This window comes from Buteo buteo, chromosome 15 (genome assembly GCF_964188355.1).
Source record: "Buteo buteo chromosome 15, bButBut1.hap1.1, whole genome shotgun sequence".
Classification (NCBI taxonomy): domain Eukaryota; kingdom Metazoa; phylum Chordata; class Aves; order Accipitriformes; family Accipitridae; genus Buteo; species Buteo buteo.
In genome coordinates, this window is record NC_134185.1 from 21,054,091 (window position 1) to 21,066,808 (window position 12,718).

At 43.4% G+C, this 12,718-nt stretch overlaps 1 protein-coding gene across 1 annotated transcript in view; it reads right to left on the bottom strand.

Moving 5' to 3' along the window:
• Nucleotides 1-12,718, bottom strand: part of SCML4 (Scm polycomb group protein like 4) — a 45,760-nt gene that overhangs the window by 5,914 nt on the left and 27,128 nt on the right. The window contains exon 5 of the mRNA XM_075046379.1: nucleotides 8,202-8,468. Coding sequence (XP_074902480.1) covers nucleotides 8,202-8,468 — 267 coding nt within the window. The remainder of the gene's footprint in view (nucleotides 1-8,201; nucleotides 8,469-12,718) is intronic.

Below are 12,718 nucleotides of genomic sequence, written 5' to 3' on the forward strand. Positions count from 1 at the left end.
AACATGCAAAGATGAACATTGCACATGTGACTTTTTAATGGTATAAGCCCTGGATGATTTAAGGTCACTTCGGCTTGCTGTAGCTTTAAATCAAGTGAATAAAGGCACATTGGAATGAAAGTGCATTTATGTTTTTATTCTTAGTCTCTGCAGAATTATAAATCTCAGCCTACACGTGAATATAATTTGTACCCCCACTAATGCTTTTTCACTATTACAAGAACTACATTATGCTAGGTTACAGGAAAGCTGTTTAAATTTGTTTATATCCACACCAAGCAAACTTTGCATTAGCAGGTGGCAGCACACAGATGTCTAAAATGTTACTTGCGCAGACCTGCTCATCTCTTTCTGTAAAGGCCCAGTTTTTAATGAGAGGTGCAAATGGCAAGCAAGCAGACACTACAGAAGACAAAAAAGAAAACAGAAGAGTGCTAGTAGAGGGAGACCACAGATCCTAAACTGGAACCTGGAGAAGCCCCAAGTAGCCAAGAGGGCAATCAGGCCTGCCGAGGAGAGAAGGGCTGAGCTCTCCAGAGAAATACTGAGCCTATAGAGACAGATGAAATGTATGAGAATCCCCATGCATGACTCAAAACACGATCCTAATTCGTGTGAGCAAATGTAGTGGGCTGGGTTTGTGGCTTATGTAGATTGTCATTCCATTGACTTCAATAGAGCTGTGCTGATTTATATTAGCTCAGGCTCTGCCCATATATGCCCAATAACGGCTTTATGTGCATATTGGTCATTTTTTTCTTGCCGCCATGCTCATCTTATTGTATAATGTAATGAGGGATATTTTGCAGTTACAAAGGATGAACTCCAGAAAGCAGCAGTGCTATGAATGTGCAAATCTGGTCGATGGGCTTCATAATGGGATGTGATGTAAATATCATGATAATTACACTCTCATTTGCTAAGTCACTGTTCTGGATATAAAGGACAAGGAATAGCCGCAGGTCCTCTTAATTAGACAGCGAGGATTGGTGTTCGTATGGACTCAGGCAACCCTGGGCTCCGCTCACAGAATAAATGCAATAGACAACGGTACAGACACCATCTGGAGCCTTTGGCGTAAAACGATGAAGACAAAGTGCAAAACGAGCAGGGTAATCTTGGCCAACCCCTGGATCATCAGTAACATCGAGTAACTTTGTCAGGAACAAGTGGCAGAACTGAGACTTGTCTTGGAGGCAGAGGGGCGAGTATTTCTCACCTACCTGATCTGCCGATGATCTGGATGCCAGTTGCTGTGTGGAGATATTGGGCACCTTGGCACCTCAAACCAAAGGTCAGGGAGAAACCCAGGCTTTTGCAAACCAGCCGGAAAATAGAGGGGGGAGAGAAAGGTTTGGTCATGCCCCAAGGATTGCAGAAGTTTCTATGCTACTGTCATAATGTGGTCCAGGGAGATGTGCCACTACTGAGGATCGCATTTTTTCCCTTAAGTTTGTATGAATGTAAGGAAAGCCCAGGGGGCTTAGCCTGGAATTCACAACGGGCACAGAGAGAGCAGCCCCCGGCCCAGTGACTCCTGCCTGCAACCCGCTGCTTCCAGAAATGCCAGGAAAGGGCAAAGGGGAACAGAGAGCCCCAAGAGCAGTCGGGAGCCTTCACAGGTATTGGAAATATTTGTAATGAAAGGAAGGGGGATGAGAACAAAAGGTTGAAATGACAGGGGAATTCTATTCATTCCTTCGCAATCTAGCAATCAATAGCATAAATCTGATTTTTTTAAAGACAAATATATAAATGACCTTTCTAAAGAGACACATGGCTAGAACTCTTCCAGGCCCTAGCAGGAGAAGATAACCCTTTCAAATCCCTACCTGAGGTATAATATAATAATATAAAAACAAGAATTATTTGTAGATACTAATTCTTCAAAGATTGTTTCCTCTTTATTTACCTACCTAGAGTCAAGTCCTGGATTCTTTGCTGCTTCTTCATGAATTAAGATGTGTTATTTTACTTGTGTGTAAGGGGCTACCTTTAAAAGTTGGTAAAACTGGGATACCACCAGCTTGCAGACAAGTATCTGGAACACAGTTTGTAGCTGGTGAGTCTGAAAACAATCTGTTTTTCCATATACCTTTAAAATGTATTTTGTTGTTTAATTTAGTCTGGCTTTTAAACATTGTAGTTCACACATTTAAGTGTAATCTCTCCGTTTACAAAAGAAAATAAATCATTTCATGTCTACACAAAGGCACGGGGTTTGTTTCAATAGCATCACTTTGCTGAAAGATTATATTAAGCACAAAAGTGTTTGATGGCAGCAGGGCAAGTACTATACATTTTTTCTTATCTGAAGGTATTCACACTTAACCTAAGAATTAGATAAATGAAGAAGTCTCATGTCTCCCGGGTATCCTATGCCATCCTGTCATCAGAATTAATCAAGATGATAATGAATACTCAGATTACAAAGAGATGGGAGTGCTCGCGACCAATAATTATTTTTAGAGATCGTAATCTAGGTCAAATCCAATTTCCTGTTTTTGACAGGTGGCAAAAATTTGTCAAATTAATGGAATGGGATATGGAAATTTAGGTAATCAGAGGGAAGCACTTCCCCCTCCTGCCTGAAGCGGTGTTGGGGAAGGAGAGTGAAGAGATTCATCTGCAGAGGAAGGTCTTAGGGCATCCCAGTCGAGACCATTGCCTGCGCAGAAACGGCTGGAGACACCGGGTCAGTGGCCAAAGCTCTGCGAAGCTGACAGAAAGATATGGCCTGACTTGGTCTGAGCTCTCACCCCACGCAGGCTATTCTCTGCTCCCCACCTCTGGCGTCAGGACCTGCCTGAGAAGGAGGATGGAGAGAGAGAAAGCCAACAGCCAAACGCTGCAGAGGCATGACAAAGAAATCCGATGCTAAAATGGAGTTAAACCTGTGAAAGAAGGAAAGATAAATAGCAGACTCCCTAAATATGTTCTTGGCAAACATACAGAGCCCAGAGGGAGTACGGTCATTGATAGATAAGAGTGGAAAGGGAGTGACAGATGAACTTTAATATTGCTGCAGGCCTAAATGATTTCTTTGCCTCAAGGGAAGGGGGTGGGAATGAAATTTTAAAAGGTTCTCTCTGACTGCACTGGAGCAGATAATAAGGAGCAGCAGATCTACTGAAACTAAGCAGAAGTAGCAGACCCGGAAAGGCGCAGAGAAATGGGAATTATTTTAAAAAACAAGCACCTCCCACTATAAGCAAGGACAGGAGGAATGCTTTGTAGAAGACACTTTTCTAAAAGTCTAGGGCACACCAAGCAGGAGAAGAGGAAAGGCAACAGAAGAGCAGGCATGTGGGAGAACACAATTACAGGATATTTATGGGCACGGGGGGGTTGACGAGCCACAGTCAGCAGAGAGTTCTGCAAAGAACATTGGGCTTAGCATGTCGATTTACCCTGGCAGGCGCCTGCAGGAGATACCGTGCACCACCTGGCTGGTGGCCTCAGCCCCGTGGCATGGCAGAGCAGAGTCCTTGTCCCACCAGTGCAGCGGCTGCTCCCGCTCCCGGCACGGCACACTCCGCATCGGGATGCAACACCTCTGCCCCCTGCAAGAGCAGCCCAGCCTCCAGCTGCATGAGATGTGGCCATGGGCTGGCATTAAATATTTATTTGGGCTTTTCTTGCTTTGTCTCTCTTTTGAAGGGAAAAAAAAAAAAAAAAAGGCAGCTCACTGAAAGCATTGAATCTGTAAATGTCCTCAAAAATTAACAGGCAGGCTGTGTTTGCGTGGTGGGACCCAGCACTGAACCCCACAGTGCCATCAGCAGCTCCTTTGCCACTGCCTTGGGGAGGTGCTGGATCTGGCCCCCACAAGGTGCTTGCAGCATTATTTTGGAAAAAGAGAAACTTCAAACCCTGTGCCCCCAAATATTTTCAGGAAATAAATGTATTAGAAAGCAGGATTGCCTCTTTAACAAAGGCCCTCAGGTGATAATAATTAGCGCTAATATTGGATAATAAAACCTACATAAAAATAACAAGCTACAGGGCAACGTTAAGGTTATTATGTTGTGGTTGAACACGCAATTCTTCATACTTGGAATAAAGGCTTTGTTTGTTATGTAAGCAGGCTTGGAAAGGTTTACGATGTCCTTGACTATTCCTTCACTGATTTAAGAGCTTCAATTTGGCAAATGATGACAGGAAAGCACATGTTTATCTGTTAGCAGCCCCAACTGGCTTTTTGAAATGAGATTTTTGGTTTTGTTTTGTTTTGGAATTTTTTAGCATAATCATGGAGAATTAGGCATCAAGCTTCCAATCGCATTAATGAGAGCTTTGAGGTTTAATCTCATCCATTCCGCTTGAAAGAGATGTTCTGCTATGCACTGAGATATGTTTTATGGTTATGGTTTTTTCCGTGATATTTGCCCACCATGATAAATAAAGCAAGCTATTTTTCAAAACTATCCATAAATAAAGAGGATTGGTTTGAGGTTTCAGAGAGAAATTCTTCCTCTTTTTAATGCGTCCTGCCCATCCCTGCCTTGTAAGTATGCAAACTGAGGAGGCTAAGAACAGAGACTGGCATGCACCACTTACTCATCTTTGCTCACTTATGAGTCAGCAGCATACAAATTATCCCTAGAAAGAGGGAAGATACACGCAGAAGGATCATTGTGAACGCACAGATTCCAAAGACCTTTGCAAGAGAGATCTTGCAGAGACAATAATCAAACTCTTCTGTGGCTGCACTAAGGCAATTGCAGAAAGGTATGTATTTTAAAAGTCTGGGATTGCCAGTAAAAGTGGAAGCAGCATGGTAGGTGAAAGTATGACAGCTATGAAGAAATACAGTCTCTAATTTTAAGGAGGAGCAGGCAATGCTCTGTAGGACTCTACGGTGGGAATTCCAGTGTCACAGAGCTGATGCCATTGCAAATGGAGTAGGAGATGAAATTAGGCTGTGACTGGAAACAGCACAGTTTCTTTAATGCTAGAAGTGATATCGTAATGCATCTGTGGGCACCTTGCCTTCATGGATGTCACTGTGTTGCTCATCACAGCCACTGAAAGCTGCCTGGTCATGTCCAAGAGCAAATGGCTCTCCTCTGCCTCAGACTCTGCCAACTCCTGCCATGAAGTGTGGGAGACTCTCTGCTGGAGTCTCCAGAAAGCAGCTGAGGGGATCAGAGGAAATGGGATGGATGGTGGTGGCACAAACATGCACAAGCTGTTTGTGCTGCCATACATTGGTAGAGCACAGGGGATTGCTATTGCCCTGTTAGAGACCTCGACAGCAAATCCGTCTCTGTACGGCTTTGCGTGTACCTCTATGACAGACCCTAATCTGCAATGGATGATACTGGGACTAATAAATTGTTAATAATTATAAATAAGCAAAATCAATGAATTCATAACCATTTTCATGATGTTCAGTGCATAACTGTCAGTTTTAGAGCACCCTTACTGTTGAGCTAGCCAAATGACCCAGAGGTCCCAGAGGAGCTAGTCTGTGCAAGTGTCAAATGCTTGTCCCATAAAAAATACTAAGCGGTTTTGGGATGAGTCCTATTACCCCAAAATATTATATGCAGCAGCTTAAAGTCACTTGTAATTGCTTCAGAGACACCCACATATCATGGGTGCCTGGTTCAAAAACAATCTGTTCCTTTTTGCTTCTCCAAGTGCTTTAATATGTTTTCAGCTAGAGAAATACAGGAACCTGCAAAGCCTACTGCATGGCCACTCTATGACTTTTCTGTTGGTTCAGTTCTGGAAAAACGATGTGCTCCCTTTTAGGCTTTCATTTTGTAAAGACTGCAGATTTTGTGGGAAGTCATGATAAGAGAGATGGAGCTGTTTCGTGAAGCTTAGCTTTCTGCTCAGGACCATGCTGAACTTTCACAAGACATTAGCTGAGACTGGGAAACCGTGACATTCGGAGTCAGAAACAAGAAGGGAAAGTAATGCAGCTGAGCAAGCTTAAGGAGCTCTGATTTTAAGCTTCAGTCCCTTGAACATAGTTTCAAATCCCTGATACCAAGGCTTTTCTCCACACAACACATTCTTAAGCACAGGAATTTTGTGGATGCTGAAAATATACAAAGTATTCAATAAGCCACTGAGTGATTCAGGGAAGAAAAATCTATGAAGGATTACTAAATATGAATCCACCACCTCTGGTTCAGGAGGTCCCTGAGCCACAAATTTCTGAAGGTGGGGAGGATAGTGGGGAAGCACAACCATCTCTTTACTTATGTCTTTTCTGGGGGTGTGCTGCTGTCTCATGCAGGAGACAGGATGCGCAGCTAGACAGACCTTTGCTCTGAACTGCTCTGACCCTTCCTATGTACTACAAAGAGATAACAACTGATGCCAAGCGGAATGATAAAGATTTTCAAAGCAAGCAAGTAACAACATTGTCAAATCTTGGCTCCTCACAGCTGCCAACTAAAAAGCTTGACGAAAAGGGTCCCAGTTCTGCTAGGAGGCTCTGGGGAAGCAGTGGGAGAGGGGAAAATGAATCCTGTGCACAGTAAGCCTCTTGTCCTGCCAGTACCTGATTATGCCGACCCGAGAGGCACTGAACAAGATCTGAAAGAAAAGGCTTTTCATTTCCTTTTCTTTGTAACTGAGGCACCCGGTTCTTAGTGATAACCTTTTACAAGTTGTTTGTGGTACTACATTTCTATACTATCCACTTTGCTTTGAGTAAAGTTGATTCTATACGCAAAGAAAAAATAATTATGAGAACTGACCGCTTATCATCTGTGGTCTGTATAATAGAGTAACACAGGGGTAAACCAGGAAAACAAGTGTGTGAAAATAATAGCAAGGTGAGTGATGATTTTGGGTAGATATTGAACATATAAGAAGGCAAACTTAGATAAACAAAGAAATACAAGGATAAATACTGGTAATATGTATTTTTGGAAGAAGAATAATGTTCTGAAATATTAAATAGTGAAAGTTCAGGAACAAGAAATAATACAGGTGTTGGGGAGGTGAGGGATGTGAAGAAATTATGCAAAGATCTGCAGCTACTGGAAAGAGGCTCTGGAGTGGCTACCAAGAAAGAATATGCAGAATCACTTGTAGTTTCCAGGGGAAATGCAAGGGCAGAAAGACAGTGTAATGAGCTAATGGTAGACAAAGGGGCTAGGGGAATCAGCAAGGCTTCTGCAAATATATCAAGATTAAAAAAAAAATAATACTAGAGTGACAGTAGATTCCATTAATAAATGAGGAAGGGAAAGAAATTAATGACTTAAAAATGGCCAAGACACTCAACTCCTTTGTTAGATCTATCTTCAAGATGAAAAATGCATAAATGAAGTTTGATTAATTAGTAAGGGGTGAAGACACTGTTGGAATCACTGCTGATAAAGACTTGTTAATGGAGAACTTGGAAAATGCAAACAAAGACAAAGTTAACGGAAGTTCAGGGAATTAGCTAACCTGTTTGATGAACCCAGGTCATTTCTAGAGAAAAAAAAATCATGGCTAATAGGGAATAAAGCTAATGGGCAGAGAGACTGATCCAGCAAACGTAAATCCTAGCAGGGTAACAGGACAAAAATACAAAGAGAGGAAAGAAGAAGGGTTATTGAATGCAGTGGTTCCCATGGTATCCCTTGAATTTGCAGATAAAATTCTTGTGACTTTGCTTCCTGAAAGATAAAAGAGCCTTGAGCAGTGAGCTGGATGATTTCTAAAAATATGTTTTGCTGGATAGTCTTTTTCAAGCAAAATCTGGCTTGGTTCATGATTAAAGGGGCAGGATGGGCCACGCAGCTAGGAAGTAAAACCTTTTGCTAAAATGCTTTGATGTAGGCACTAATGTTTGGGTTTGCTCTGCATCATATCTTGTACACAGCTGGTGTCACACAACTAACAGGTACCTGCCAGTAGGCAGTATCAGTCTTTGGGAGGAATGCCTTATATATTAATATTTATATCTGTAAGTCGATAATAACAGTTGTGATTGCCACACAATTATACATAATACGTATGCTTACATAATTAATAACAGCATTAGAAAACATTCACCTTTTTACTTAATGATGAACAAATTGATTTTGTGTTTACATAGGATATTAGTTCTACTTTGCGTAAGTGGTCTGGATGGATGTCAACCCAGATGCACCTCACTAATTTTCCTGCGAATCTGGGAGTGAGTTAAGACTCCAGCATGGCACGAGCATAGAACACACATTGCTAAATGGAAGATGTTATATTACCACTTCTGTTTGCTTCAAGATAGGTCCCATTCCTTGTTGGGCTGGAGGTCTGATGCCGCAGGCCAGTAGACGAGGACCCCCCTGAAGACATCTGGGCAGGACGATGGCTACAGGAGGAAGAGGACCCTCCAGCTGGACGTCCATCTGCAGGACTCTGCCGCATGGCGTACATGGAGCCCATGCAGCCGAAGGCAGAATCGGCAGGATCCACGCTGTACCGCTTCATGTTTGCAGGATCAGCCAGGTAGTCCTCAGGTATGACTGTTTCTGCTCAGGAAGCAAAGACATAAAAGAAACATCAGTAAAACAGAATCAATTTTAATTCATCTTGAAAAAACCCTATATAGTTTTGCCCAAATTCCCTTCTTTTGGCAAAAAGTTTAACTCCATTTCCAACTTACTGTACAGACAACTGGCTCCAGGAGGGATCCTTGCTGAGAATTAATAAATAATGAAGGGAAGCACAACCTCTCAGAAGTCAGTAGAGTCACAACTGGGAAACTATGGCTTGATGTGACTCATCTGAGTCAGCTTACAGCAATATTCTCCATAAAGTCCTGGGCCGCTGACTGATGGGTCCTATTTGGCTCATGGTGCTCCCCAAATACCACTTTCCTCATCATGTGTACTCTCCCCCTCCAGAGACATCTGAGCAGGGTGAAATTACCCCCGTGGTATTGCACATCTCCTTCCCTGCCTGAGCAGTACTCTCCTCCTGACGTGTTGTGTAGCCTTATTGAGTAACAGGAAGAATTCATGCTGTAATTTATGCTATAAGACCCAAACTCCATCGCTAATGGATGTTGAGGCTGTCTATAATAGAGTTTTCCTTTTAATTTACATTTTTACTCTTTTCCTTTGGAAAAAAAACCCCAACAAAACAAAACCTTGGCAGCTGTGTACAGTAGTTGATATTAAACAAACATGATTTAGTTTGACAACTCAAATATTCAAGAGTTGTGCTATGCCAGCATCCTGGCTCGTGTGTCAAGCCACAGCACAGATTTTTGTTACATGATTGCCTAACTTTTCATTTTCTTGCTGCTGTCTTTTAAAACTTTGTCCCATTCTGGGCCAAGCCTGGACTTGCCATAAGGCAAACATCAGATCTGAAGGACAGCTGTAAATGTGAAGTTTCCTTGCTTTTGGGTACTTGCCTTTGCAACTGCAAGTAACTTTCCTTTAGCAAGGCTTTTTTCCCCTTGGATAATTTGGATTCTTACAGCATGCATTCAGGTACCCTGCTGCCTTCTGCCAGGGATTTCTGAGCTTGATTCTCACACAAATACAGATAGGGTGTAATTCAACTGAATTCAACAGAGTTCAGCTAACGTAACACTAGCATAAGAGAAATGGGAATCAGACGCTTTGAACCTTTCTCCCTAACCCCCAACAGATGCCAAAATTGTATAGCAATTGAGCTAAATACCTTGCTTTTCAGACTCCTCCCAATAAACCAAAGAAAATCCAATCAAGCCTCCTCATTCAAAGGAATTTAATTACTGTGTAGAACACTTGCAATAAAAGCCTCGTACGCATAAAGAAGACAGCTCTTTCTGCAGCATCCTGCCTGCACTGCATGGAATAATTATGCCTCTTGTGAATCATTACCTCTTTATTCCAGGAAAAGAATGCTCTTTTAATATGATTACAATAGGAAGAAGACACAGCCTATCAAAACAACAAACAGCACATTAAAAGAGCCCTGATAAATAAATGGCATACAGCTTTTATTACTATGGATATAAATGACTCCAAAATTTGTGAGCAGACACCAGGGATTTTTTGACTCATGTCAGACTCTCTCAGTAGTCTGTGTGAAATAAGACATGTGTGGGTGAAATCTCTCAGTGGAAGGACACCTGTGAGTTGCATACAAGACTATGACAAGGAGCCAGACACCGTCAATTCTGTTCCTGACCCTGCCTGAGACTCTTTTCTTGATCTAGATCAATTTATTCCATGTCTCTGCTTTGGGCTCCAAAATGAGAGTAATGACACCTATTGCCACGGACCAAGCAGGAGCCTCCATTCATTAGTTTGAAACATGCCCCAGTGGAAGGTGCTCTGGGAATTTGAAAAGTCATATTCATGTCTTCATTGGACAGGGGAGAGCAGGGATCGTCTCAAGCAGCCAGGTTTCTAAGCAAGCCTTTTCAGAGCTCCTGATCTTCAAGTTGACATTAGCAGTCCGTAGATTACAAGAGCAACTCATCGGAATCACCTCCTGACCAAAAGAAGCTCATGATGAAATGCAGATCACAGTTAGATTAGGAAAAAGGAGACTGGGCATTCAAGTATGTGGTTACAGGTTTTAAATCATACAGTTTTAAAAGGTGCTGGTCAGCTTCTGTGCTCCCTGCTGAGTGCAGGTTGCTTTGTAAAACTGCACGAGCTGATGCACCTTGAGCAACCATGTCTCCGCGAGCCCATGCAACAGTCCGCCCACCCCCAGGAGAGACCCATATGTGGGAGGGAAGAGGCAGGCAGGCCCTGGGGGACTTCCAGTGCACAGAGAAATCCATTATGCCCCTGAGTCCCCCGTGACACTTCAGGGCAGGAGAAGACATCTGCGTTTCATGACGCCCCTCCCAGCAGCAGAGAAGGGGGTGAAGGTGATCGGGGACAGTCTGTATGGGTTCACCAAGGATCAGTCACACCTGACCAACCTGATTGCCTTCTATCATAAAGCAACTGGATTTGTGGGCAAAAGGAGAGCAGTGGAAGTTGTTTGCCTTGACTTTAGCAAGGCTTTCAACACCATCTCCCACAATATTCCTGCATCTAAGTTAGAACATTACAGGTGGGATGAGTGAGAGACTGGTTGGATGATCAGGCTTAGTGGTGGCAGTTAATGGGTTTTATGGAGGCCAGTAAAAAATGGGGTACTGCAGGGGTCTAACCTGGCATCCAGGTTTGGTCTCCACGATACCAGACAGGTATGGACAAACGGGTGAGTTCAGTGGAGGGCCATCAAGATGCCTGGGGCCTGGAGCACTTGCCCTGTGAGGAGAGGCTGGGGTAACAGGGCTCGTTCAGCCTGGGGGAGAGGGAGCTTGAAGATAGGAACCTAACAGCAGCCCTACAGAACCCATGGGGAGATCACCAAGAAGATGGAGCCAGGCTTTTCACAGTGGTGCATGGCACGAGAAAAAGAGACAACGGGAAAAATTGAAATGAAAACTTCAGACTGGATGTAAGGAGAAACCCTTTCCCCGTAACGACAGCGGGGCAGCACCTGAGGTTGCCCGGAGAGACTGTGCAGGCTCTGGCACTGGAGGTTTTCCAGACCCAACTGGACAAAGCCCCGAGCAACCTGGTCTGACCCCATAGCTGACTCACTCTGCTTTGGGCAAGGGGTTGGACCAGAGACCTCCCGGGGTCCCTTCCCACCTGAATTGTCCTCTGATCCTGTGACTGATGTCTTCACTCCCAGAAGCAGCCATAGAGGGTGGGGGAGGACCGTGTCAAGGGCTCATGTGAAGGGTCCATGGCCCGTTACAGTGGCACAGGAGGCAGCGGGAGGGACGGGCTCCACTGTCCAAAAACTACAAAAGACTGTGGAAGCTCTTTGTGTTCGTGTTTCTCCAGCTCCTTGTTAGTTTGTACCACAGAGAAGCTGCATGAGTTGGGGCTCCACCAATGATGTGTATGAAAATACTTGCGTTTTGTAAGCTCCCAGAAGACCTTGTAAAGTGTACAGCTTTCACAGATACTAATCCCACTTCGACCAATTAGGGAAAAACATGTTTTCTAAGACAATAGAAGAAAACATAACTCTATTGAGGTTTAAAATGCAACAGTTTCATAAATCTGTAGCTTAGCCCTCTGTATTCTGTCACACTTCTGTATTTTATTTTCTAGGTAGTCAGCAGAAGGGCACACACTAGTGAGAAATTAGTACACAAATATTTTAAAGCAGGAATTATGAGAAAGCTGCTTTGAGTGTTTGCTTTGAGCACAGTAGTCTCCATTACAATTGTTTACCACTCTGAGATGTTCTAGCCATTCTGGCATAGTTTTCCTTTCCATGAATTGTCTACAGGCAACTGGATTGAAAAGCCCAAGGCTGTTACATCCAGCACACCTTAAAATGCTGCAAAGGAGGAGAGAAAAAAACCCAACTGCTTTCCCAATTTAAAAATGCAAATTTCTTTAGCTATGTTTTTTTAAAGTAGCAGCCTGTACAGTTCCTAGCCAAATTCCTGGAGATGGGTCAGCTGAGAGTTAAAACAGCATGCGAACCTGCATTTCACATCCCAGCTCTGCTGCAGACCTCAGGAGTGACCTTGGTCAGGTTATCCATCATCTCTGGACTCCAGTTCTCCATTAGGATGAAGAAAAATACTTGTTTTGTCTCTCACCTCCGTAACATGTTAAGTCCTTTGCCTCAGCAGTATCTGTATGCCACTACAGCACACCACATGGATGTATACTGCATGTGTGAATGCAGAACACATACGGTGGACCTTTGGTAGCATCTGTGAATAGAGACACTCCAGAAAGACAAAAAAAAT